Raw genomic sequence first — 27,977 nt, 5'->3', positions numbered from 1 at the left:
GTTGAACTGAAAAATAAGCGGACCTGGTAGTCAAGGGTGTATGCATTAGTTATATTTCTCTTCTCTAATTCTTCCATTATCAAACTCTATACATTTCTGATTCCTCCATTTCTCCCTTGTACAGATCACCAGCCTCTTCCACATATGCAAGTTGAATTAGATATATGCAAGAGAATACTTCTTTGTGGCTGGAATTCTAGCATGACCAGCCTATAGAAAATCAGTAAAACCAGTTTAGTTTGTGTTTATGTGATAATGTGTGATGGTAGATAATACATCAGATACCTTTGTGACAAAAATGCCATCCTTGGTGAGTCTAGGACTAAATACCCAAATATGGAAGTGGATATGGAGTCCAAGCCTTATGCAAGGCTTGTTGGAAGTGTCATGTATGCTCAGTACTAGACCTAATTTATATCTATTTTCCTTTTCAAGCTATTAACATATTAAGAGTAGACTATGAACCCTCGAATCTGGATATTCTTTACGCTGAAGATGTTACTTCATCTATTGGGCTAGCTTGTGTAGACTTCTCATTTCCACCGTCAGCATATGAAGATAACATCAATAATAATAATGATTAGTGGGACTCTTTTCTTACGTCAGTCATAGTGTTTATTTCATTTCTAATGAATAAACTTGAGTGTAGATAACAATCCATTAAAATAAGTTAACAGTGATAATGACGAAGTGGTGTTAGCTCAATGGTTAGAGCACCCACTACCTAATGATGAAGTCATTGGTTCTAGTCACCATGGGGGTACGAGTGAAATCCTTTGATCCTTTTTTTTATATTTTTTTTAAGTTAACAGTGATAATATTAAAATATTTAGATAGTTCCCTTACACTGTCTGTTTAACAGGTTACTGCTATTTTATAACTTTACTAGTTAGAGATCCTGCGCTTTGTTGTGGGTTTTGCAACTACATTCAAGTATAACAATTATCAATTGCTTTCTTTCTAACTGAACTAGTAACTAATAGTAATCAAATACAGTTCCGCAACAGGTACTTCCTCTGGCAATGGTTTAGGGTTTTCCCCTACTCCCCCAGCTTCAATAGCTTGGGGGGTAGGCTCCTGACCAACCACATCGAGGACAGGTTCAGCAGGATTCTCGGCCACTAACTCTCCAGCTATGATAGCTGCTTCCTCGTTTGGAATAGCATTTGGGTCCTAGAAGGAGGCATTGTCAGAATAACCAAGCCAGGGGTTAATGATAAAACATTTTGTTAAGAGAGGTACCTCTTCAACAGGTGGCTCGCGAAGAGTTGCTGTTGGCACAGGTTCCTGGGCAATCTCACCGGATGCTGGAACTGAATTAGGCGCTGCTTGTTCCAGAAGGAGGGTTGCAGTTGTTTGCTCGTGGGAGGTGTCTGGGGGCGACGTTCTTTCTTCAGCCTCAAGCGAGTTGTCATCTATAACCTATATTGGGACCAGAACCAAAGGCATGTTGTTTGCAACATCAATTGGAGAGGGAGGATTGTTAGAACCATTTGGCTCTTGGACTTGCGAACCAGACACACCTTCGCCAGCAACGGAGGATCCTTCCCCAACTTGCCTTGATGACCTACGACGAACCTGCAGAGGAGGAGTGTTATAGAGTCATACATAACAAAACAAAACGTCATGGCTCATTTTAGATGAGTATTACCAGTCGATCAGTGATTGGTTCATCTTCTGCCCATGGATCATTCCGGGGATCAGCGCGACTGCATTTGGAGGCTAAAGCGGCAACAATCTGTCAGGATTAAAGTAAAGTCAAAATAAGCCTCGAAGAAGATATCAGAATTATGAGATTTTCAGACAAGAGCGTTACTGTTTGCGGGTCGTCATCGTCAGAGGAAGAGTCTTCGACTTCAGGCTCCGTCGCTATCGTTTTCTTCTTTGTGGCCTGACCAGTGGCCGGAGAAGCAGTAACTGCATGACTGCTAGAGGGTGGCACACTTCCCTGATGTAACAAAGCGTGAGTTAAAAGGGGAAAAGCAGACAGAAAGTAAAAATAAGACAATTACCTCTTGGGAAGGCTCACGAATGACAATCCCTGCTGGACCGGGCGCGGGGCTCACGCGGGTTACAGAGCAGGGTTAGGTAGCAGAGGGCGCGCCTTGCCTTCAGGAAAGCGAGCAAGTAACTCGGTATCAGCATCATAAGGATATCTTAACTCTTAAAAAATGGTCACGAAGAGCTCGTCATCTCTTTGTCTCCAGCAGTTGACAGAGACTTCTGACCACCATTGATCATAATCTTCAGCAGTCCCATCCACGGGGACGATGTTATTAGCCCAGTCAGGAAGATCAATCAGTACAAGCATGCTTTGTACTGGCGAAGGCCCAATCAAAGGGCCAATTCTGCGCCAAGAAGTGTTGTAGTTCGAAGCATCACAGAGGAGGAATGGCACTAGTTGGATAAGACCAAACTGGCGAGCGAAGTGGTTGGGAGCATAGAGCTCATAACTGAGGTCATCAGATGCAAGCCTAATGTCTGAACAAGAGATCGCGCGGCGAAAAGCCAGGGGCGCGCGATCATTATAATTAAGAGCCCCAGGAAGAAACCCATTTTCAAGAGGAGTGGGGAATCTCCTATTGAGTACTAAGTTGCAGTAAGGCATTTCATGCAGGAGATACAAATATGAGAAACACTCAGAATAGGGTGGGGATGTGTACCTCTCCTCGCGACAAAGCCACTGACCAAGAAGGGCGTCAGCTGGTGGTAGCAATGAAATATCGTTGCGGCGGAAGAATGGAAAGTAAGTTTGAATCCAGAAATCAAGGATCCAAAAAGGGCCAGAAATGCTAGTCTAGAAAGGATGCATGGTTACTTGGTATAAAGTACGGTAGAGGGCGCCTAATACTGGTTGTCCTAACCCCACACGGGGGCCGTTGTAGAGGGCTGTGGCCAGGAGAGTCCAAGGACCAGTGGGCTTATTGGCGGAGATACATAAGATGAACTTGCATAGCCAATACTCTAGAAAAGCAATGCCACCAGTCGCATTGTGTTCTTTGTGGTAATAGGCCAGCCACCACGGATACGAGCTGTTATGAACACCGTGACCAATTTGGGCCATGGTTGATGAGAAGTTGTCAGAGTCGAATTGGCCATGCAGATAAGGCTCACCATCGATGGGCAAGCCAGTAATGGTAAGAATAACCAATAATGTAATACTCATTTGGCCAAATCGGAAGTCAAAGGTGTTGGTGGCAGTATTCCAAAAGTAAAGGAAGGCAGCGAGAGGCGAGCGATTACCACCGTGAGGAAGGCGAAAACATAAATCAATAGTTTGGGTAATACCTACTACGTTCCAGCGAGCCAGATCTGGCGCTTGAGCTTCGCCATACCAAGAAAGCTCCACTATGCTGATCAAGGATGGCCAGTGCCCTATTTTTGCTCGATGTTTTTGCGCACCCCAACTGCTGAAATCTCGAGGCGTCCTTCGGAGAACCGTAATAGGTCGACGGATGGGTAGGCCATAGAGGGTGATAGCGTCATCTAGAATGGAATCTCGCGGTGCCGGGCCCAGTCCGATATGTTGATTCGGGAGTCTAAGAAGTAGTGGTCTCTGGATATTGGTGTGGATATGACAGCGGGCACCAATTCCGGTTCCCCAAGAGCGAGCAGCTTTCTCGTTGAGTTCTTCCTCCTGATCGATAACTATTTTCTTTGGAGGAGCCATTTCTGGGTTTCTGTAAGGAGGATTGTTTGGGACAAAGAGTTTCTGGGTTTTAAGAGACTGAAGAGTTTCTGATGTGACAGGTTTGGAATGGCTGCAGGCTTTAAATAAAAGATTTTATGAGGGAAACGATGCGACAAAAAGACGTTTTGCCAAGCAAATAGACGCAATCCTCATTAATGGTATCGTTTTGGTCATCAGACGTGTCGTTTTAGTCCCCTTCAATCAGTTACATTCTCGTGGGCCCGATTTCGAGGCCTGGGGGGCAATGTTTGAGCCCAAAAGTAATTTTGGCAAGATCCTTTAGTGGATTTAGCATAGCAGGCCAATATCTACAGCCCAAAAATAAGTTTACTTGGAATTGGGTTACAGCTTCGCCCAATCCGAAATCCATAAGGAAAATGAGCCCTTATTGGAGTCAGGTAGCGGAGATTGAATAGGAAACTTCAATCAATAATCCTTCTATGGTAAGGAATAGTCGAACCCTAGGTATAAATACCTGGTTTCAAGGACAAATCAAAGACAACTCTCAAATCAATCAATCCCTCAGATTATCAAGCCTCCCCGGAGCAAACCTTCAACCTCGTTGAAGCCCGGCGACCGTGCTTCCAGTCTTAGTTTCTCCAAGAATCGACTGTTAGTGCTACTGCCACCAATACTACCAGCGAAGCAAGGGTAACGCCCGCGCAACCCTCGCGAAGCTAAAGCCACGCTTTAGCAAACCCTGTGCTTTCTCAAAACTTCCCAGTGATTGCTCTGCTCAACCTACAACGTTGAGTATCGATTCTGTGACGCGAAGAGATCACAACCAAAGCCCTTATCCTTAAGGCAAGAAGTCCTTTCTCGGAAGGCAAGAAAAGAGCCTTGTGACGAGGTTGGTGCTCTCCTCATCCACAACTCTTGATCAAGAAGTCAGGTCAAGGGACGCCCAGACGACTGCACCCCATGGTGCTGGCACGCTCGCCCATTCAAAAGAGACAGTTTGTACTTCACAGATTTTCGTGTCAAACACCTGCTGTGTACGATCGCCGCGAACGTCGCATGAGCCTTAGAAGAGCTGGACCGAATTGGTACACGAGCAAAGTAGCCGAAATCAAAAGGAGCGGAAATAACAAAAAAAATAGCGTAATGAAAAATCAAAGGTAAAAAGAGGGGTGCAACACGAGGACTTGCCAGGAGGTCACCCATCCTAGTACACCTCTAGCCCAAGCAAGCATAACTTCGCAGTTCTGATGGGATCCGGTGCATTATTGCTGGTATGATCGCACCCGTTAGTGTATGTAGAATCAATTTATATAGAGGCTTCGTCTCACTTCTCTAGAGCGCTTGAACAAAAACGACAAAGGGGCTTTGTCGGGTCCTGACTAGGGCAGCCCCGTCCCCGTTCTTTTAGCTATTCATAAGAATAAAAAATAGTGAGTTGTCGGAATATAATTCTTTGGTTGAACAGAACCCAAGAGCCCCAAGGCCCGAGGCCAATCCTTTTGACGTCTTAATATATATACCTGCTGTGTACAATCACCGCGGACGTCGCATGAGTCTTAGAAGAGCAGGACCGAATTGGTACACTAGCAAAGTAGCCGAAATCAAAAGGAGCGGAAATAACAAAAAAAAATAGCGAAATGAAAAATAAAAGTTAAAAAGTGGGGTGCAACACGAGGACTTCTAAGGATGTCACCCATCTAGTACACCTCTAGCCCAAGCAAGCCTAACTTCGCAGTTCTGATGGGATGCGGTGCATTATTGCTGGTATGATCGCACCCGTTAGTGCATGCAGAATCAATTTATATAGAGGCTTCATCTCACTTCTCTAGAGCGCTTGAACAAAAACGACAAAGGGGCTTTGTCAGGTCCTGTACGTTACGCCATCTCCGTCACCTCCATGCCCGCCTAGGGTAGCCCCGTCCCCTTTCTTTTAGCTATTCATATGAATCAAAAATAGTGAGTTGTCGGAATATAATTCTTTGGTCGAACAGAGCCCAAGAGCCCCAAGGCCCGAGGCCATTCTTTTTAACGTCTTAATATATATACCTACTGTGTATAATTGCCACGGATGTCGCATGAGCCTTAGAAGAGCTGGGCCGAATTGGTACACGAGCAAAGTAGCCGAAATCAAAAGGAGCGGAAATAACCAAAAAAAAATAGTGAAATGAAAAATCAAAGGCAAAAAGAAGGGTGCAACATGAGGACTTCCTAGGAGGTCAGCCATCCTAGTATTGCTCTCGCCCAAGCGAGCTTAACTTCGAAGTTCTGATGGGATCCGATGCATTATTGCTGGTATGATCGCACCCGTTAGTGTATGTAAAATCAATTTATATAAAGGCTTCGTCTCACTTCTCTAGAGCGCTTGAACAAAAATGACAAAGGGGCTTTGTCGGGTCCCGTACGTTAAGCCATCTCCTTCACCTCGATGCCCGGCTAGGGTAGCCCCGTCTCCGTTCTGTTAGCTATTTATAAAAATAAAAAATAGTGAGTTGTCGGAATATAATTCTTTGGTCGAACATAGCCCAACAAGCCCAGGGCCTGAGGACAATCTTTTTGACGTCTTAATATATATACCTGTTGTGTACAATCTCCGCGGACGTCGCATGAGCCTTAGAAGAGCTAGACCGAATTGGTACACGAGCAAAGTAGCCGAAATCAAAAGCAGCAGAAATAACAAAAAACAAAAAAAAAATAGCGAAATGAAAAATCAAAGGCAAAAAGAGGGGTGCAACACGAGGACTTCCCAGAATGTCACCCATCCTAATACTGCTCTTGCCCAAGCAAGCCTAACTTCAGAGTTTTGATGGGATCAGGTGCATTATTCCTAGTATGATCGCACCCGTCAGTGTATGCAGAATCAATTTATACAAAGGCTTCGTCTCACTTCTCTAGAGCGCTTGAACAAAAACGACAAAGGGGCTTTGTCGGGTCCCGTACGTTACGCCATCTCCATTACCTCCATGCCCGCCTAGGGTAGCCCCGTCCCCGTTCTGTTAGCTATTCATTAAAATCAAAAATAGTGAGTTATCGGAATATAATTCTTTGGTCGAACAGAGCCCAAGAGCCCCAAAGCCTGAGGCTAATCTTTTTGACGTGTTAATATATATACTTGATGTGTACAATCGCCGGCTTCCAAGTTTAGCAATGACTTCCTCCACCAAACCATTATATGCCTCTAAACAGAGAGATCGAGCAGAGTACGTAGTAGGCAATTATTATTGGACTTGGTAGTTTTCTGGATAGTGGAACCTATATATACCGATATACCGTACATATATAGTAACTCAAAGTCTAATCTCTCTACTTTTGACCCAACAAAAAAAAAAAAAAATCTAAGCTTCCTTCTCCAGGAAAATCTGATTTTGCATGTAATAAAACTATTTTTATTCTTTTATGATGGTGTTTAAAATTATTAAGCTCAGTAGCTGAGCTCACTGCCAATTCATCCCGCTCAGTGTCAACTAGAGTAAGTCAGTTAGCTTGCTTAGCGTTTAGATATATCTTTGTAATAATTCTAAATAGGCATAATATTTGCTTAAATATAGGCTTTGATCTTTGTAATAATTCTAACACGATCGTTCATCAATACAAATTAATCCGGCTATTTTCAGCCTCGAATTCTCTCTCATTTCGTCTGCATCCTCTATCTTGCAGCTCTAGCTGTGGCTTCTGCATAGCTACTATACTAAAACTAATTCTCTGTTTTTGTGTACGCTATTAGCAATAATTAGATTGGACCAGCATGGATGGAAACAGCGTTGAACCCCGACTAAGTGCACCAGATAAGGTCATGAGCAATTACGGGCTGGGTACTCATGAATATTTCCTAGAGAAAATCATTTCGACTATCAAGAAACAGCAAAGTGAGGAAGCATTTTACGTGCTGGATTTAGGTGTTGTCATTAACCTCATGGACACCTGGAAACGTAACCTTCCGATGGTCCAACCCTTCTACTCTGTTAAATGCAATCCACACCCGGATCTCCTCGCCACCTTGGTTGCTCATGGCTCAAGTTTCGACTGTGCAAGTCGGTCTGAGATTGAATCCATTTTGGCTCTGGGAGTTTCTCCAGATCGCATTATCTATCCTAATCCTTGTAAAGCTTGCTCTCACGCCGCAGTTGGCGTTAACCTAACCACTTTTGATTCAGTAGATGAGGTTCATAAGATCCGAAAATTGCACCCGGAATGTTCTTTACTAATCCGCATCAAAGCTCCGGACGAGAGTGCATGGGAGCAGGTGGCCAATGAGTTCCAAGTACGGTGCTCTTCCCGAAGAAGTGCCTAAGCTCCTCCAAGCCGCTCAAACTAAAGGACTCAAAAGTTCTTGGGGTATCATTTCATATAGGGAGTAACTCCCACAATTATCAAGCATATAAAACAGCAATACAGGCAGTCAAGGCGGTTTTTCAGGAGGCGTATAGGCTCTGCATGCCTCCCATGCATGTGTTGAACATTGGCGGTGGCTTCGTGTCCCATGCATTGTGCTTTGTAGCTGCGGCAACAGCCGTGAAAACTGCCGTGGAAAAGTACTTTTCAAAAGTGGAGCGACAAAACTTAACGATGATGGCCGAGCCCGGTCGGTTCTTTGCGGAGACGGCTTTCACGCTTGCCACCATCATAAGTGGGAAGCGAGTGAGAGGGGAGGTCAGACATTACTGGATCAACGAAGGGTACCATGGCTCCATGATGCGCGTGGATCGTACAGCGCTAGTTGAATCGTGCATTTCTCTGAAATGCATTTCCAATAACAGTAGTGACGACAATGAGAAGAACCCAGGCATTATGGTAAGTGGTAAAGGTGTCGGTGGTGCTCGCACTTACAGTTCGATTGTGTTTGGTCCGACGTGTGATCCCATTGACAAGGTCTTGGAGGGTCACCAGCTACCAGAATTGGAGGTGAATGATTGGCTGGTGTTTCAGAATATGGGTGCTTATTCGTCATCCTGTAGCAACAAGTTTAATGGTTTTGGCGCAGCCAAGATCACCTACCTTACTAATTAATCCATGACGCATGAGTTTGCAATACGTACTGTGTACGCTCACTCAAGTGTGCCATGCCACTCACCTTTTTTCTTTATGTATCTTTTATGTATTAAGTTTCATTTTGGTATTTTTGTGTAGAAGAATTTTTTTTTTTTTTAGTAGAAGAATTAATTTTAATATCGCGTACATGTGGTAATATTTTTTGGTTTTTTGGCCAATTAATAAGTAATTGTTGAATCTTAGAGAAAAAAAAACTGTAATTGCAGTTTAAATACTAGCAACAAACTCTAGTTTCATGGAATCCGATTGGGAGTGAATCAAGCCATTTGGTAGCATATTCCTTGTGAGATTCAGTGACTTTCTATTATTTGATCACGTAATCATGATTTTTAAAGACTCTAGTCAAAAGTCTTTTAGAAGAGATGCAGCCAGTTATTTAAATATATGCACACACTTTCATAGAAATGTTCGTTCGCAGCAAGTTGTCATATATTATAATTAAAGGCAATAGTTAATTGCCTGATGCATGCTATAAGATTAAAAGTGTTGTGGATCGTGGTGATGTCGAAACCCCAAATGCAGCACACAAAGAGAAACAATCACATAGATACTAATATAAGAATATAAATTTAAAATCATTGCAAGTGGCCTAGTGATTTTTGCCTATTCGGGTGTGCTCCCCAACTTAAGTTCAAACCCCGAAGCTGTCAAAGTGGTTAGGCACTGTGCTACAATGCACAGTTTGAGCATTTCACATGCGCTGAAGGGGTTTATTTTGGGCCTAGGAAGCTTTTGGGTTCCCCTTGACAGAGTAAAAAAATATATATATAAATTTAAGGTGGTTCAACAAAATTTTTGTCTACGTCCACGAGAGAGAAAAACAGTCTTCCACTATATTTATAATGGGTACGATACATGATCATGATCATGATCAAGTCTCTAACAGATTTGATGAACAACAAGAAAGAATAAGAAAACAAGTACTCTCTCCTCTCTTTCTAATTTCTGTCCCTCTCTTCTTTGCCCTCTTGTTAGTGTCATATTTGTGTAATTGGCATTTCCTAAGTTAAACAATCAAGAGTCATATCTGTGTTGTAATAGTACCTTACTCGTGGAACTCAGAAGCTTGGATCACATACAAAACTTGCTACTCAACCCACCTCAGCACCTTCAAATGGTAAGTCTGCATTCATGTGTGTCATGTTACTTTTAGGAGAGAACAAGTTCTTCTATCTTAGATTAGGAAAGCATAGTTTTCTGTTTGCTGAGTTGCTAAGTTAGACGTGTTTCTTAGTGTCGTGAATAGGCTTGTTATGAGATATATAGTTTATTATCCATGCTCGTTAAATTTTTTTTTAAAAGCCCGTGCATAACAGGAAGCCTAGCGTAGCTCCAGTGTCTCACTAGTATAAATACATGTTTGTTTAGCATGCTAGGGTCAATGCTTTTTTTAGATAACTTTGAGCCTAAAGAGATTTTCAATAATTCTTCATGAGTTGTTCTATGTTTAACTCTTGAAGGATTATCAACACTTTAAATACCTTCTTTGAAAGCTTTGGTTTATGCTTCCGTGTGTGCTGCATTCATGCATGATTTGTGCCTTGAGGTGATTGACAACCGAGTCTAGTATTGTGCCATTTCAAGATTGACGAAGGTGATCAGATCCACTTTCCAGATTTAGTAGCAAAGACAAGATCAAACTACCTTTCTAGTAGAGTTCTAGTAAGTAGAGTGTGTGAGTTCTTTATGTACTAATCTTTTATTAGTGGATTTTTTACCGGCATAGTGTCTGCAGTTGTTTACCTCTTTGGAGGGCTTTACTGCATGCGTCAATATATCGTGTGTTGTTGATCTACTCTTATACTTGCTTTGTGTTAAATGTTGGCCAACTGACAACATCCCATTAGGCTGGGTAATTCTGTTTCTGCAATTTCACCTCTCTCACTCTCTAACTCCGAGAATGGAATACACTTTGCTCTCCGTCTCTGTGATGCAAAACCAAGAGCAGAACCCCTCCTTATATAGTCAAAAGGATATCACACGCTTCCAGAATATGTTTAAGGGTGACAATTACCTGAACTGGAAGTGAATAATTGGTTGGTGCTTTTTTGAATAAACGAGCTTATTTGTTTTCAATCAGTGGTACTTGTCAATTGATGTATGTGCTTGGTTCCACAAAAGTTTGATTCAAAATAGGAATTGATGTATGTGCCGTTCTGGCTATGATAAGGAATGAAATTATCTGCTTTGTTAAATAAAAAAATAAAAAAAAGTTTGTTGGAATTGAATTTGCTCATGACGTACGTTAACTGGAGTGGTGATTGATACCACCACTACTCTCAATCTTGACACGTATGCCACTAGTTAAATATGGTTAACATTAACATGCAATAAATGGATTGTCGGAAGGAAATTTGGATGATATGGACCCAACCACTTTGATAATGTGGCATCCATGATGGCGGAATTATTAAAAGAAATAGTGCTTATTCTATTCATACCTCTACATTTGATATATAAACCTCTCCAAAACTTCATTTTATCCCATTTTGCCCCTCCAAAAAAAAAAAGAACAACAACCAAGGTTGTCGTTTCCATCTCTTCTTCTTTCCCGCTCTTACGGACTTTCTCCTCACTCTTTCTCTCTTTGTTTCTTTTCATTCTCTTTGGTTGAAGAGTAATTTTGCTAATTAATTTTGGCAGGAGTCATTATTTTAGATTCAAGGACGGGGTTTTGATTTTAGATTTGGGAATTCTTCCTTTCTTGATCTATATACGAATAGAGAGAGGGTAAAGAGTGTTGTAGCAGTTTGCAACATTACTTGTTGTAATTCTATGTTATAATTAGATTTGATGTCTTGATCCTTTTCTAGTTTATCAAGTTTTATACCACACGTAATCTGATACGTGGTTTTAGCAATTGCATATTGCAATTCTGCAATTGTCATACAATTCAAGTCTACAAGCAGCAATATAAAAAAATAAATACTAGCTTCCCATGAATCACAATAAGCACAAACAATTAGAGAACAAACAAAGAGAGATAGAGAAAAGGAGACAGAGAGAGAGAGAGAACCAGAGAAGAATATAGTCGAAGATGCTGGTTGCATTAGTTTTTATTTTTTTCTTTTAATTTTTTAGGGAAACATAATGGGATACAAATGTTTACAAAAATCTAATGAGGTCCACATGTTAAATTGTGAAAATATGTAGAAGTACTCTAAAAGAAAAAAGACAATACTTCAATAACCACAGCTAGTTAGCAAATGCTGACCGTATCCAATAATAAGAGGACATTTGTCCTTTTAGAATTTTTTTTAAAAGCTAGCTAGTGATCCGCATGTGATGTTCACATGTTGGGCTATATATAAAAATGCATTTGATGGCTCTAAAAGGACGGATGTCCTCTTATCATTGGATAATGTCAGCCTTTGCTAATCAACTATGGTTAGCAAAGTATTGTCCAGAAAAAAGAAAAAAGAAAAAGAAAAAGGGTCATTGACCAAAAGCACCAAAATAAGCCAAAACTATCTCACTTACCCCAGCAACAAATTTTTATTCCCACTAACCCAATTTAGAGGAAAATTTCAATTTTACCGTCATCCTAACTAAACAACTACTATCATGCCCATCTGCTCTCTCTCTCTCTCTCTCTCTCTCTCTCTCTCTCTCTCTCTCTCTCTCTCTCTCTCTCTCCTGTAGAAGGGGCCTACCCGTGGAACTCCATCATTGCCGGCGCGGCCGCCGACGGCTTCCTCCAGATGTGACCTCCGATCTGGTCTCTCTCTCTAAGCTTCGATGCGCCTTGAAATACCTAGACTCCGACTTCGACTATAACACCGATCTGTGGCTAAGCGAAGCGATAGACCTGCCTCCTCCATCGAAACCTCTGAAAGTCTCCTCTTTAAGCTAGAATCCGTCAGGATTCGTCACCTTATCTCCAACTATTTGACTGGCCGATCCTTCAAAGCTAGATGACAGACTTGCCTCCGAATTGTTCCATATTTACATGCTCTGCCTTGACGCCGTGTCTTCACAATTTTCCACAAGCCCTATAAGTTTCAGAAGGTGAGGAAGGCAAAGGAAGGGAGATGAAGGCGGAGATTGAGCCTACCTGATGCTTGGCATGCTTGACGAGCAGTTTCTTCAGAATTTTGTGCCACTACTCTGCTTCTACAACAAATCCCAGATTCCCAGGTCTGCAACCGGAGAAGGGAGAAGAGGGAGAAGACATGGGTGCCCAGATTTTTTTTTTTTTTTAAGTAATGGGACAGAAGGAAAGAAAGAAAAAAAGTTCTGAATGTCTATTGAGGAGCAATAGATGTCTATTGGAGGGCAATAGACGTTTTGAATTGATATAATCTTTTTTTTTTTTTTTTTCTGTAATCAAAGTTTTATTTATCTAAATTTAGGGAGATTAGTTCCCATTCTGGCGACTGAAGGTCCTATTGGAGGGTAACAGACGTCTATTGGGGGGTAATATGGGGTAATAGAGGTCTATTGGGGGCAAAAAAAACTTTTCGGTGAGATTTTCAGCAAATTCTAGTGAACAGTTGCCGGTGACCGAATTTTGGCGGCCGGTGTTCTGAATCAGGCTAAAGTTGGCCGGAATCCGGCAGCCGGTGACTGGATTCATGCGGCCTGTGACCTAGCTCCGGCAAAGTCTCTTATGGTTTCTCTCTCTTCCATTCTCTATCTCTCTCTCTCTCTCATTAACAAAGGGGTGAGGGTAAAATGGTATTAAAAAAACTAAAAAAAAAAAAAATCTTAATGAAGTATTAGGGAAGACATCCTTAGAGTGTTTTGGGTAAGAGAAAATTAAAAAAAACTTAATGGGGTAAGTGAGAAAAAAATCTCTAAAAATGGGATAAATGGACAAAAATCCAAAGAAAAATGATACCCTTAAGAGTTTAAGGTTCTAAAGCACAGGTAAATGGGTATTATATGAAATAAATGAAAATGGTGGTATCTGATTGATACAAGGGAAAACCTCAGAGCATCAGCAGTGGAGACTCATTTTTTGGACTCAAATTTGGGTCTAGATAAGCTGGAATAGTAATTTGAGTCAATCTGAATAGTGTATAAAATGACATACTTTTATTGGGTGCTGCAGTGGTACATGACTTATTTTAGGACCAGTATTTTGGACTCATTTTTTTAGACTCAAATTTGGGTCCAAAACACAAATCTTGCCACTGTGGAACATATTCATATTTGAGTCTTCTACTTTATGTTTGTTTTAACACACACACACACACACAACTTAAATTAAGATAAAAAAAATGTCTAACAAATTAGTATAAATAAAAGTTAATCATCAAACATTAAACATAACATTCATTAAATTTATTCATTACAATATAAAAAAATAAATAAATAAAACTGTAAAACAAATTTTTATATAATTGATTGAATCTATTTTTGACCGTTAGATTGAATTAAACATTCAATCTTGACCCTTAATTCAAAACAGAAAGAGCTGTTTGGTTTAGAAAAATAGTGGGTCTCAGGCTTTTCTGATCCCATAGCTCACTTACATGTATTAGCAACACAAAGTAGCGGGTCCCACCAGATTTGATTTTTTATTTAGGTCTCAGGCAGATATAGATCCAAATTATTCCGACTCATTGTAACTCTAATCCATTACTTTTGGACTCAAATTTAGGGTTTGGACCCAAATTTGAGTCCCCATTGTGATGCTCTCAGGGGCCATCGTCTCCATATTTTTATCTCACTGAGAACGTCCGGACCCAAAGCTGCAAAGACACTGGACATGAGTAAAAGCTCGTGCTTTCTTCAAAATTTCTCATCTCTGACTATGAATCACCTTCGACTATGAATTCGTTAATGATATTTTCATAGTCCATTTCAATTGCAACGGTATTGAAGTTACACTCTTTCCAATTCTACAGCTTCCTGCACCGCCTTGGCCTCAGCTTGCAGCGACGAACTGGCTAAAGGGAAAGCTTTTCCGGTGATGAAAAACCAGTGAGTAACTCCGGCTTTACTTTCCCAATATAACCCATTGGGGTTCTCTCATTACTCCTCTGTTGTAGAAATTAAGCTTGGGTCGAATTTACTGTTTCTATGAAGTAGAAAACTTAGATTTTGAATGTTAATATAGACTTTTCTGCTTTGTATTTTAGCATGAAAGCTGAGCATCTTAGACCACCAAGTCAACAATCAAACTTAGAACCCAATATCAATTGAACTACTACTTTTGTATATGTGTTTTAGTTTTATCACAACCAAAGATCATTTTTTGTTTTTGTTTTTTTGCCACAACTCGATCAGTTGAGTTAATTAGGAAGAAGAATGAATATTGAAGTTGAATTGATACTTGAGGAGATTATCAAACCATCTTCTTCAACCCCTGATGATCTTCGCCATTACCAGCTTTCCTTCCTTGATCAGTTATCTCCTCCAGTCTATAACCTTTTGGTCCTCTTTTATGAATTCAATGACGAGACGATGCCTAGCGTTACTGAAATATCCAACCACCTTAAGAAGTCCTTAGCCGAGGTCTTAACCCTTTTCTACCCATTAGCGGGACGAATCACAGACAACAAGTATGTAGATTGCAATGATGAGGGCATTCCCTATGTTGAAGCTCATGTTAAGTGTGAACTTTCTGAAGTTCTCAACAATCCAGTCCCTGGTGAATTCAGTAAGTTCATGCCATTTGAACTAGATAATATTGCTAATAAGCTTCCTCTAGGCGTCCAGCTTAACATCTTTGAATGTGGAGGATTTGCTATTGGTCACTGTATTTCTCACAAGCTAGCAGATGGATTATGTCATTTCATGTTCAGCAAAACTTGGGCTGCCACTGCCCTCGGAGATCAAGCCAAAATAGAGCCTCCGGAGTTTATTTCAGCAAAACTCTTCCCACCAAGGGATTTTACAGCCTATGATGCAGGCCTTGGCATCACAAGGAATAAAGTAGCAAAGAGGTTTGTGTTTAGTGCATCTATGATAGAGACTCTCAGAGCAAACTATCAGAACAGCGAAGGCCTAGAAAACCAGAAACGCCCATCATGTGTTGATGCTTTGTCGGCTTTCATATGGAGTCGATATGTGGCCAACACCAAGGATACAGGACCTGCTGAGAAGTTGTACATAGAGCTCCATTCTGTGAACCTGCGTCCAAGGTTTGACCCCTCGTTGCCGCACCATTCTTTTGGAAATCTTTATCGTGCTGCCATGACAGCTCCTTTTTTAAGTAGCGGGAAGAATGCTATGGCTTGGTGATGAGGCACGTACGAGAAGAAATGGACAAGATTGACAATCACTACACGAAAGGTCTACAACAAGGTGCTGAGCACTTGAGTGAGCTTAATGAAAGTGTTGATAGAGTTATCAGTGGAGAGCTGATTACATTTAGCTTCAGTAGTTTCTGCAGATTTCCTCTGTATGATAATGATTTTGGTTGGGGGAAGCCTACGTGGGTATCGTCATCACCACTGACCTTCAAGAACCTAGTGGTTTTCATGGATACCAAAGAGGCTGATGGAATAGAGGCATGTATTAGTTTGGAGGAGGAAGTCATGGTTAAGTTTGAAACTGATATCGAGTTTTTGGCTTATGCGTCTCCAAGTGGGTGCTGAACTGTTTTGTTTATTGACAAAATAATCTTTTCTTTGGAGTTGATCGATTGTTGTTCTGCAGCTGATACTCTCATGCTTTTTGTAAAACTGTCAATTTGAATTACATGATTTATTAAACAAATTGTGGACTTCATTTTTGGTGAAGATGAAACCTCCGTGTTTGGGTCGTTCACATTCATAATGTAGAATAGAAAGGTGGACCACGACGATGTAGCATTATTAATCTTTATCAGTGTCAAAATATCTCTAAACATGTCAATAATGGAGCTATTTCTCTATCCACCACCTCAGGGCCTCTTTTGATTTGCACCAAATTAGCAATTTGGTTCTTGCTGGTGCAATTATACTCCGTTCAGACGGGAGCCTCATCAAGTTATTTCTCTGGGTTGAGTCCTCTGCTACAAAGCTACCTTCCAGTGCAGTGATCCCGAGTTCATCCCAATTGAACTAGATGATATTGCTGAATCTTTACGGTACAAAGTAAGAAAATATAATTGGAGCGACTCGGACAGAAAAGGGCTTTTGTAGCCAGTAGATGGGCCATTCTAACAACAAAGAGATTCCAGTGAGTAAAAAGTCCTCACCTATAACTCCTGTTCAATCTCATGGTGCAGATAGTATGGTATACAGTATTGATAATCCTTCTTCCCTTGATAAGATCAAGTCCGGTAAATATCCCCAGAGATTTATACTAGTTAATCTTAGCTAGAGTATGCTCTATAAAAGTTCAAGGTCATTGCCTATGGAGTTGATGATTATTGTTAGGTTGAGGTGCCTGTTTCATTGCCTATGGATTTGATTTGATCATTTCAACATAATCAAATCAAATCCATATTCATTAAGGTTAATCAAGTTAACATTCGTCATAATTCTGAAGAAAGACAGGGTTATCCAATGATCGGAAGACTTTCCCCTAAGCAGCAAAGCGATGAGGTTAACATATTCTACAAGTTTAGAGGCATATATATATATATATATATATATATATATATATATATATATATATATATACGACCGCGTTCTGAAGAGGACGTCCGCACTTTCGTTAAAGTGCGGACGGCGCTGCTGCAGCTCGGCTCGGGGTGCGACGGAGCGGCGGAGCTTGCCGGACGGACGCCACGGGTCAGACGGACGGGTCTGCAGTCGGTGGAGTCGCCGGCGACGTGGTTGCAGCCTTGCCCAGAAACCTGCAGTTGCAGGTGAGCTCGCTGCCTAGAAACCTGCAACTCCGACCTCCTCCAACCTCGAACGCTGCCCAGAACCGTCTGCCAAGCCTCCGGCCTCCGTCCGCCAAGCCCCGAGCCGCCGGCCAAGCCTGGAACGCAGCCGCTGCGTCGCCGTCCGCACTTTAGCCAAGTGCGGACGTCCGCTTCAGAACCCGCCCGTATATATATATATATATATATATATATATATATATATATATATATATATATATATATATATATATATATATATATATTGGTTTGGGGAGGAAGTCATTGCTAAATCTGAAACTGATAGCTCTTTCTTGGCTTTGAAGTCTGACCTACTCCTCAATAATAGTTATCCAGCTGGTATTAAGAGTATGAGACTTTGAAGTCTGACCTTTCCTCAATAAGTTGGACCACCCTATAATCAAGGCAAATAGCCCAACATACAAGTTTTATTACTAAATGTCTAAATCTGATTTGATTTAATATGATACGATCATATTATTGTATTTTTTTTTCCTTTTTGATTACATTAGTAAACTCAAATTGTACAACAACTAATCAATATAGTACATTATCATAATCAGACCACGAGTTATCAAACAATTAGTTTTGTATCTGTATAAACTTGATCAGAGTAGGGCTAATTAATAGAACTACATAACCTTAGTACTCAATCGAGTTCAAAAGATCGATCTAGCTAGTAAGAATGAAGGTTGAAGTAGAAGTAATCTCCAAGGAGATTATCACCCCATCTTCTCCAACCCCTGCTCATCTTCGCCATTACCAACTCTCCTCCTTTGATCAATTAGCTCCCCCAGTCTATAACCCTTTGGTCCTCTTCTACGAATTCAATGACAAGACAGCCCCCAACATTACTGAAATATCCAGCCACCTCAAAAAGTCCCTAGCCGAAGTCTTAACCGTTTTCTACCCATTAGCCGGACGAATCAAACACGACGACTGGCATGTTGATTGCAATGATGAGGGCATTCCCTACCTTGAAGCTCACGTCAATTGCAAACTCTCTGACTTCCTCAAGAATCCGATCCCTGATCAACTTAGCAAGTTCATGCCATTTGAACTTGATGATCATATTGGTAAGGAGTTGGTCCTAGGGGTCCAGCTCAGCATCTTTGAATGTGGAGGATTTGCAATTGGTCAATGCATCTCTCACAGGCTTGCCGATGCGTCATCTTATTTCATGTTCAGCAAAACTTGGGCGGCCATAGCCCGTGGCGAATCCAACATAGAGCATCCAGACTTTCTGTCAGCAACACGTTTTCCACTGAAGGATGTTATGGCATATGATCCAAGCACTGAAATCTCCAGGAATAAAGTCACAAAGAGGTTTTTATTCAGTGCCTCTATGATAGAGGCTCTCACAGCAAAGTATGGGGAAAGCGCTGTAGGCTTAGAAGAAAACCGGAAACGCCCATCACGTGTTGATGCTTTAACGGCTTTCATATGGAGTCGATATATGGCCAATACCAATAAGATTACAGGACCTCATGATGAGAAGTTGTATATTGCGGTCCATGCTGTGAACCTACGCCCAAGGTTTGATCCACCATTGCCACAACATTCTTTTGGAAACATTTACCGTGCTGCCACCACAGGTCCCTTACTAAGTACTGGGGATGCATGCAGTGCATATGGTCGGGCTATGAGGGAATTACGAGAAGAAATACACAAGATCGACAATGACTGCGTCAAAGGACTACAGCAGGGTGCTGAGCAGTCGGGGCTCCCCTTCAATGAGAATACTGGTAGACTAACCGAACTAGAGCTGGTTAAGTTGGGCTTCAGTAGCTATTGCAGGTTTCCAGTGTATGATAATGATTTCGGTTGGGGAAGGCCTGCGTGGGTGTTCTCAACACCATTGACCTTCAAGAACGTAGCAACTTTCATGGACACCAAAGAGGGTGATGGAATAGAGGTATACATCAGTTTGGAGGAGCAACTCATGGCTAAATTTGAAACTGATGCCGAGTTCTTGGCCCCTATGTGTCTCCAAGCGGGCGCTGAAGAGCCCTTTGGTTGTTAACAAACAGCTAGTCCTGCTCTCATAATTTATGCAACATCGTATGCCGCACTGAAATTTGGTCTCATCTATTTGGTAACTAAATTAAGTTTCGAGTAAATCTGGTCATCTTTTGGTAAGTGATGGTTATACATGTTCTGGGTACCGAAAGGAGGACCAAATTTCAAAAAACTCAAGTTTCGTTACGAGAAAGATGGTCGCTCAAATCAACTCAATAAGTGTGCTTGCCTGGTTGGTCTGCTCTTAAATTGTGGATTTCTTTTTAATAGTAGTATTTGTTGATGTCAATCATGGGGTAATATATGCAGTAAGTAAGTAGCTCAGAGCATGAGGAGGGTCAATCTCCTTAATTCGCAGCAAAATAGTTTTATCTTCATTGCTACTAAGTGGGATATCCGTTTGAGTTGAGATCTTGTTCTTAGATCGTGTTTTCTTTGGAGGCTTTTGTTTGGCAGGGTTGTTCCTCGTTGGTTGTTTAAAATAGCTTTATCTTGCTAGCTGATGCAATTAGACTCTGTAATTCAATGTAAACAGTGTTTCAGCACTGTTATGCATGCTTTTTATAGTGTGAAATATTTGACTTCCTGGACTAGTCTGTTGTCTGCATGCTTGTGCTTTCTTTGAAGTTCAAACTTTCTCTAAACGTCTTGCCCTTTCTTGTTAACAAGGATGTTAGGGTTCTATCTATTCCAAATTTTTTCATGTTCAGAGCGTCTCTCTCTAAAACCTAGAGAGAGAAAACAGATCTGAGAAAACCCATCTCCCTCCCCCTTCTCTTTGCCCTGATTTTGATCCCTTCGGATCTAGATTGAAGGCTTGAGAGTTGGGGGAGGGCTTTCTAGTTTTGGCCTCTCTTTTTCTCAGTTCCTCTGTCTTTCATCATTTTCTCTTGCTTCTCTCACACCCCTGTGGTGATTTTGCTGGCTTATGTCCAGTTATAGAGGACATTGTTCCTCCTTTCTTTGCCGATCAACCCAAAAAAATTTCAGATCCAAAAAACTCCATGATTCCCCTCACCCATCACCTCACACCAGCTCCCCTCCATCTACCAAAGACCTTCTCCATGAAGGATTTCGTGCCTACCTCTTAAAAGTGCGAGTCACTTACCGTATGGACTATGGGTGCTCACGCATGGGTGTTTCACCCCCCATTCTCCACTGGATTTTTTCTTTGCTATTGGATTTTGTCCCATCTCGGTGGCTGTCTTCCCTTCCCGGTTTGAGTCTCTCTGATGGAGAAGAGAGTGTGTGGTATTGGTTCCTTTCTCTCATCCCCTTTAATTTTAGTTTTGATTGGATTTGCTTTTTGGGATTGTTCTAGCAACGGCCATTCAGTACTCATCACTTCGATTCAACACTTCTCGCATCCTCTTGGCTTCTGGTGGCGGCAGCAGCAGCGATTGCAGCGGCGGTTGTGCAGAAGAAGTTCGGCGGAGGCTGCTGTGCTAGTGTAGGAGTTGATGTTTATTTTAATTTTTAGGATTACACGCTTTTGCCCTATCCATGTGGATTGTGGTTGAGTTGTAATTTTCCTTATTGGGTTTATTTGTACTTAGGCCTTGTTTTGGGCACCTTCCATTGAGTTTACTCTCATTGGTAATTATTAATGAAATTTCATTAATATAAAAAAAAAAAAAAGGATGCTAGGTTATCTTACCTGCACTTCACACGCAACATATATACTGTTCTGCAAGAAAAGTCGGACTAATAATGTGCCAATAACCAACTCACAAATAAGCAGAAATATAATTTCTTAGAATTAGGCACTTTTAATGGAGCGATGAGTTAACACTATCTGAGATCCCTATCATAATCTCACTGGAAAATCTTTCCAAGCTAATCCTGAGATTCATTCCTTCTATTTCTCTTGTAGCACAAGAAAAGAAAAGATTTTTAATTTTTGTATGATACTTCAGAAAATTATAAAAAAAACATAATGTGATGCTATGCTGCACAAGTATCTAATTGTGATTTGTCTTTTGGAGTTTAAGAAAAAGAAATAGGACGTCATTGTGATATCAATTCATGAGCATGTATTTGCTTAACCAATGGCCAATGGGCCTTTGTTAATTAATTTTTGGATTAATTTCAGTTTACCTCCTGAGGTTTGGGGGTGTCATCATTTCACCCCCCGACTCTCAATTTCACTTTTTTACCCCCTAAGCTTTCCAATTTTTGTCTTCCGTGCCCAATCTCTGATGCTCCGTCCAAATTGGACGTTAACTCCGATAATGGGGCCCATTTTTTTGAGGGCTAAAATGGTCATTTTATGACCAAAAAAAGAAAAAGAAAACTCTTTTTTCCTTCTCTCTCTGCATTAAATCTCTCTCTCTCTCTCTCTCTCTCTCTCTCTCTCTCTCTCTCTCTCTCTCTCTCTCTCTCTCTCTCTCTCTCTCTCTCCTGCTCTCCAGCCTCGACCCGTGAAGGCGATCCTGACGGTTCTCCGCAGTTCGGTCACCTTCGACTGGCGCACAGCGCCAAATGTTTCGTCTTGTCCTCCCTGACGTCCCTATGGTATGGGTTTGGCCGATTGTTGATCGTGGAAAAAGAATCGAAGCCCGAAAGCTTCAGATTTTCCGGCGAAGCTTCTGCAGTTTCTGGTGATCGTCGGAGTTACATGAGGTACCGAATTTGATCCTCTCGTCGTGCTCTACTTTCCTGTGTAATTAGTTTTTGGAATTGATCGATTTTTGTTGATTTTAGTTTCTGGGTTATTCTGGCCATTTTGGAATTCTCCCCGAGTTCAGATCGATTTTGATTCCACCTTCTAGAGTTCCAGGCTCCAGCCACCTTGCTCCTTGAACTCTTGAAGGCTTCAAATCTTCAAACCCTGAATCTCATATTCTCAGGTAAACACCGTATACCCAATACCCATACTGAATTGCTGTCTTGCTGATGATGATTGAATTGTGATTTCGTGATGTTTTGTGTTTAGGGTGAGGTCGTCATTGGGACTTGGGACTTGGGAATGGCCGAATTGGTTGATGAATGATGACTTGATGTTGATAATTGAGAATGGGTAATGGGTTGATGTCGATAATTGGGAATGGGTTGATGTTGAATACTTGAATTGTTGATAATTGGGAATGGGTTGAATCGGTTGATGTGTTGTTTGATGTTTGGTACTTTGGTGTCCAGATTCCACATAATTAGGATTTAGTTAGAAGAATAATTTGACATAGTTAACCACGATTTATGATTTTACAGATCAAGGACAAGCTGGCGGAGTTGGGCGAGGAGGTATGTAGAACAGTAGAAGAGATAAGGATGCTCATATTCATCTCGGAAATATAGACATGAAGAAGTTTGATATAAAAGCACCCGCAAATATTGGTGATATGTTGGCTCTCTCTCTTCTTCTCCATGCACTGAGAATGTCATCTGGAACATCCTTGAAAATTGTTTGATGGGTTTATGAATGTGCTTTGTTTTTGAGTTTATTTGGGAGATGAAAATGGTTTGCAAAAGAGAAGAGAGAGAAGGAGTTTTTTTTTTTTTTTTTTTGGTTTTTTTTTGTCTTGAAATGACCATTTTAGTCCTCAATGGTCGGATTTAACGTCCACATCAGAGATTAGGCACGGAAGACAAAAATTAGAAAGCTTAGGGGGTAAAAAAGTGAAATTGAGAGTCGGCCGGGGGGGGGGGTTGAAATGATGACACCCCCAAACCTCAGGGGGTATTAATCATTAATTTTTTAAGATGCATTCTATCCCCTTAGGATTTAGCTATAGCTTTATATAAGTCTAACTGAAACACATACACTATACAAGCACAACCAGACATACCCATTGTTTGTAGGAGATCAATGATCATGAAGGTTGAGGTTGAGGTTGTCTCCAGAGAGCTTATCAGACCATCTTCTCCAACCCCTGACCATGCGGCCATTTTCCTTCCCTTTTTGAATTGATTTTTTTAACTAGTAAATTACCAAAATAACCTCTATAGACTTAATGTACTGGATTTCGGTATCATTCTGAGGGATTGCGGATTTAATGTAGTGAGCTTCATTATCATTTAGACATACACGACTTGCAGTTCTTTCCAGTTTCTAGAGGCAATTCTGAATGATTAACTAGTTGAATTGTTTGTATACACATAAAAGAGCCAAAGTTATTTAACCTTGCACCATTTTTTTTTGGTTTGAAACTTAGTAATTAAATCGATCCATTAACATTAATGAATAAAGAAGACTTCAAAAAGCCTGCATCTATGTTAATTTACTCTCGTCAAAATCCTATCAACTCATAAACACAAATCCACATCTGCAAAATATCAACCTTTCGCTATTAATCTCATTCAACAAAACAAAACGATTTAGATTGATCAAATGCAAATCCTAATATCCTAATCCAACCTAATATGGTCTTTGCTTGCCTTCAATTACACCTAATTTCGAATACCAGCTCTCGTCATGGTGAAGAAATCTCTCCACCATGGTTCTTCTCATGTTCTTCAATCAGTAAATCCTCTTTGTCTATTGCATCAGCCTTCCTCTTTTCCATTTGTGATTAATCTATGTATATTATAAATGCGAATTATAAATGCAAATATATGAGTACTGAGCCTCAGTAGTTTACTGACCCTCAATAGTGTATTGACCCTCAATTTGATTAAGAAACCATTGTAGCTTATAAAAATGCAAAGGACCTAATCAAAAGATCCTCACAGTTGCAGTAGATCAATGACCAGAATTTCAAGTAGAAAAAAGACTAACAACAGTAATAAGATCAAATATCCACAGAGCCTATAGGTAGACATAATTTCAATGACTCTTCCATAAAGTAAAGCTAAGAAATCTGTCTAAAAATGCAACCTCAACCGAACCGATAATAGATTTGAGTTGAATAACTCATGCAATCATGAAGCTAAAACTATTGGTCCTCATAAATAAACATAAAAATGAGGTTGCAATACAAATAAAATCAGCTAAAACCACTAACCCTAAAAATAAACATAAAAATGAGCTTGCAATAAATAAAGGGTTAGTGAAATAATGAAGCTAAGGCTACTGACCCTCAGCAATGCATATAGGTTTAATGACGCTCAATAGAATACTGACCCTTAATAGCCTAAATGTTAATTTCTTAGCTAAAGCTACTGACCCTCAGAATTTCTCAACCATTGAGAATAATCAAAATTTCTTAACCAAAAGGGAGAGAATGTGACAACATGAGGCCAAAGGTACTGACCCTCAGAATTTCTTAACCAAAATATCTCAGCTAAAGCTACTAAGCATAATCAAATTTCGACAGTGCTGAATGCATAGCACAAAAATCCGACTATAGCTACTGACCTTCAGTAGCTACGAATTTCTCTACTGACCTACAAGACTATAGCTACTGATATGCCGGTGTCACGCCCTTGCTTCTCTGCAGGGGTCACGCGCCTGGTTCACTGTCGGGGTCGTGCGCTTGCTTCACTGGCGAGTCGTGCGCTTGCTTCACCGCCGGGGTCGTGCCCTTGGTTCGTCGGAGCCCTAGATGTCAATTCAGAGAGGATTTTTATTTTCAGACGGTTTTGATTTTAGGATTGCTTTGATTTTGGGAAAACTAGCTAGATTTGACGGATTTAGTTTGAGAGAAAATTGAAATGACAGCTGTGGCAATTGTCATAATTAACCAGAACTTGTTGCGCCCTTTTGTTTTTGTGCAAACGGGCCGCAACTATTACTCATCCTAAAGATAACCACATGGGCAGCGAAATATAAATCCTGCGCGTTGGAAGAATTAATGGCCCGTTGTAGTTAATGATTATTATCCCGAAAAATATTTTGTTCTTCAGTTGTTTTTTTGGGGCCTGAAAAGCCTACCCATTTTTTTTTGGATCGGGTTAGCCTATGAATAACACTATTTGGTTCTGCTTGAAAAGTTCCAGCTTGGTCCCGAGCTTAGTTTTTCGGCCTAAAAAAAACCAGCCCAGATTTGATTACCAAATTTTTTTGAGGTTGATAACACAATTTGGGCGCGGTCTGGAAAGTTCTAGCTCAGTCCCAAGCTCAGTAAATTTACTTATGGGTCCGGCCCGTGCCCAGCTTTATTGCCTTATGAGAAATCTCATCCTCTTATATCAAATATCTAATTTTTTAATTTCAAAAATTTAGCATAGTGGATTAATGGGAATAAAATCCTTTTGTTGGAAACACCATATAGTGCTTATAATTTAGGGTTTTGATTGAAGAGCAACCTCCTCCCTTTACTATAGTTCTCGGTGGGAAAAATTATGAACTAAATTTAGTTTACTCCCTTAAACTTTGGGACAAACATCAATTTGGTCCCTGATCTTTTTTTTTTCTAATCACAATCATCTCTGCACTTTCAAAATGCATCAGTTGCATCCAAATTTCAAATTCCCTTTGGGATAAATACTGATTACTATCCTGTAGTTTAGCTCCAAAATCAATTCAGTCCTTGAACTTCTAATTTCATCAAGAACACCCCTGCACTTTCAATTTTGATCTAATAGGTCCAAATCTATTAGTCTTCCGTAATTGAGTCATTTAACTTGTTGACGTGGCTCATATATGGCCGATGTTTTATAATGTGGTGTTGAGGTGGCATGCATAACTAGTTTATGAGTGGGTCCCACTATTAGAAATTTATGAAATAAAAAGTTTTTCAACAAATAATCCAACTATAATTGGAACCGACAACAGAAGATTAATAAATTGGACCTACTAGATCCAAATTGAAAGTTCAAGGGTGTTTTTGATGAAATTAAAAATCCATAAACTGAATTGATTTTGGACCTAAACCATAGGGTAGTAACTAGTATTTAGTCCATTCCCTTTCATTTGTAACGTCATCTACTGAGTTGAAGCGGACATAAGGTTCCACTTTTCGGCTTTTGACAATGAAATGTCCAAACTACCCCTTATTACATATTTTTTTACTTCGGATTTTTTTTTCTTTTTTTAACTTTGCCTCCACTCCTCTCTCTCTCTCTCTCTCTCTCTCTCTCTCTCTCTCTCTCTCTCTCTCTCTCTCTCATCACACCTTTCCTCTCGATTCATAACCCTCTGCGCCCAATCCAACCTCCCCTTCCACTATGATCAAACTGATCTGGTGGCCGCCCACTCGTCCTCCCACCGTCGATCCCCTTCTGCGCATGCTCGAGCGAATATGTTGACAGAGGAGGAGTCCATGTCGATGACCACTGTTTGGGGCTAGCTTTCTTCCGCTTATTTCATTCAAGGTTTCGTTTTTATTGGACTTCAGTTCTTATGTTTTGTTCTTTTATATTCAATTGCCTTGTTTTGATTTGCATGCACAATTTGATCATCTGGTTGTACCAAAAAGGTTATTCTTGATTAAGAAATTAAAGCTTATTTGATTGATGGATTCTTCTGGTTTTCTTGGAATTGAAGAATTCACGTTTTGCGGGCAACACATTATGACAAATACTGTTATATTTCTACTGGGAAAGATTTTAGGGACATTGAGATAAAGGAATTAATCTGGCATTTTACAAATGCATAGAAGTTAGGGGCATTGAAATCTATATTCAATCTTATTTAGGATCTATTGCAATTGCTATATCAAATGTTATATGAGTAGTTAATTATACTTGTTTCTTATGCTTTCTTGTCCTTTTCTTTATTGTAGGTTCACCTCCATTGATGCAGGTCTTCGTTCCAAATAATGTGAAAGAAGAAAAAGCTCTGAAGGTGAAGAAGAAAAAGAAAAAACTTTGAAGGCGAAGAAGAAAAAGAAGAAACGCCAGAGGCAATGAAGAAACAGGAAAAAAAAACAGTGGTTCTTGACCAAAAACACCAAAATTGGTCAAAATTAATCTACTTAGCCCAGCAACAAATTTTTATTCCCACTAACCCAATTTAAAGTAAAATGATAATTTTGCCCTCAACCTAATTAATAAACTACTATCATCCACTCTCTATATCTCATCCCTTGGGCCGAAGCCTCTCTCTGTCTCTCTCTCTCTCTCTCGTCGGAGTACTGGAGTACGAATCGCTGCAGTGGAGACTTCATTGCAGAAGTTTATGTGGCCCGATGAGTCGATGAAGGTGATGGAGTGGTAGCTATGGTGCAGAGTGATGGAGGAGCTCTTTATGGTCATGGCCCGACGCTACTACTTGAGGAGGGAGTCCATGAAATGGAGGCAGCCGGTGAGCTTGGGGTGGATGATGCCGCTGATGGAGCCGAAGATAAGGTGGTAGCTCATAAAGCATTCTCAACCATTAATTTGTGGACGGTGCTGGGTTGTGGAACTTGTGAGATAATAATCATGATCGATCCAATGTGTGTTTGATAGGATGAAGATAAGGATGTGGTTTCATGGAATGCTATGGTTACTGGGTATTCTCAGATTGTTAGATTTGAGAATGCTATTGGTTTATTTGAAAACATAAGGGAGGAGAAGATTGAGTTACATGTTGTCACTTGGGGTGCTATGATTGCAGGAAATGCACAAAGGGAACATGGTTACCAAGCATAGATGTGATTCGACAAATGATGGCTTGTGGTTCAGAGCAACATGTTG

General features: G+C 40.6%; 2 protein-coding genes, 2 long non-coding RNA genes, 2 other non-coding genes and 3 pseudogenes across 7 annotated transcripts; 4 read left to right on the top strand and 5 right to left on the bottom strand.

Annotated features, from left to right (window-relative positions):
- Nucleotides 1-4,818: 4,818 nt before the first annotated feature.
- LOC112195535 lies at nt 4,819-4,937 on the bottom strand. The gene has a single exon (XR_002934597.1). It is a non-coding gene; the product is annotated as a 5S ribosomal RNA (ribosomal RNA).
- A 375-nt stretch (nt 4,938-5,312) lies between these two features.
- On the bottom strand, nt 5,313-5,430 carry LOC112195537 (annotated as a pseudogene).
- Nucleotides 5,431-5,839: 409 nt separating this feature from the next.
- LOC112195536 lies at nt 5,840-5,958 on the bottom strand. The gene has a single exon (XR_002934598.1). It is a non-coding gene; the product is annotated as a 5S ribosomal RNA (ribosomal RNA).
- Nucleotides 5,959-6,374: 416 nt separating this feature from the next.
- Nucleotides 6,375-6,493, bottom strand: LOC112195542 (annotated as a pseudogene).
- A 901-nt stretch (nt 6,494-7,394) lies between these two features.
- LOC112194526 lies at nt 7,395-8,663 on the top strand (annotated as a pseudogene).
- A 3,492-nt stretch (nt 8,664-12,155) lies between these two features.
- On the bottom strand, nt 12,156-12,994 carry LOC112194840. Its single transcript, XR_002934163.2, has 2 exons — nt 12,753-12,994; nt 12,156-12,690 (listed from the first exon to the last, which is right to left on the bottom strand). It is a non-coding gene; the product is annotated as an uncharacterized LOC112194840 (long non-coding RNA).
- Nucleotides 12,995-14,251: 1,257 nt separating this feature from the next.
- LOC112193063 (vinorine synthase) lies at nt 14,252-16,423 on the top strand. Of its 2 annotated transcripts, XM_024333086.2 has the most exons (3): nt 14,255-14,415; nt 14,551-14,626; nt 14,933-16,423. In XM_024333086.2, the coding sequence occupies exon 3, from the start codon at nt 14,954-14,956 to the stop codon at nt 15,887-15,889; it is 936 nt and encodes a 311-aa protein (XP_024188854.1). In that variant the 5' UTR covers nt 14,255-14,415; nt 14,551-14,626; nt 14,933-14,953; the 3' UTR covers nt 15,890-16,423. The 2 variants fall into 2 exon arrangements, with proteins under 2 accessions (XP_040372722.1, XP_024188854.1); XM_040516788.1 differs by having other exon boundaries at nt 14,252-14,626.
- Nucleotides 16,424-18,147: 1,724 nt separating this feature from the next.
- On the top strand, nt 18,148-19,485 carry LOC112194524 (stemmadenine O-acetyltransferase). The gene has a single exon (XM_024334753.1). The coding sequence runs from the start codon at nt 18,148-18,150 to the stop codon at nt 19,483-19,485; it is 1,338 nt and encodes a 445-aa protein (XP_024190521.1).
- Nucleotides 19,486-21,895: 2,410 nt separating this feature from the next.
- Nucleotides 21,896-22,942, top strand: LOC121052232. The gene is made up of 3 exons (XR_005808561.1): nt 21,896-22,103; nt 22,185-22,330; nt 22,689-22,942. It is a non-coding gene; the product is annotated as an uncharacterized LOC121052232 (long non-coding RNA).
- Nucleotides 22,943-27,977: the final 5,035 nt, after the last annotated feature.

The sequence above is a fragment of the Rosa chinensis genome, chromosome 3 (assembly GCF_002994745.2).
Source record: "Rosa chinensis cultivar Old Blush chromosome 3, RchiOBHm-V2, whole genome shotgun sequence".
NCBI lineage: Eukaryota > Viridiplantae > Streptophyta > Magnoliopsida > Rosales > Rosaceae > Rosa > Rosa chinensis.
The sequence above is the reverse complement of the archived record's forward strand: the minus strand, read 5'-3'. Positions and strand labels throughout refer to the sequence as shown.

Coding starts and splice junctions, on each gene's coding strand:
- LOC112193063 (XM_040516788.1), top strand. CDS start 14,954: ATGAATATTGAAGTTGAATTGATACTTGAGGAGATTATCAAACCATCT.
- LOC112194524 (XM_024334753.1), top strand. CDS start 18,148: ATGAAGGTTGAAGTAGAAGTAATCTCCAAGGAGATTATCACCCCATCT.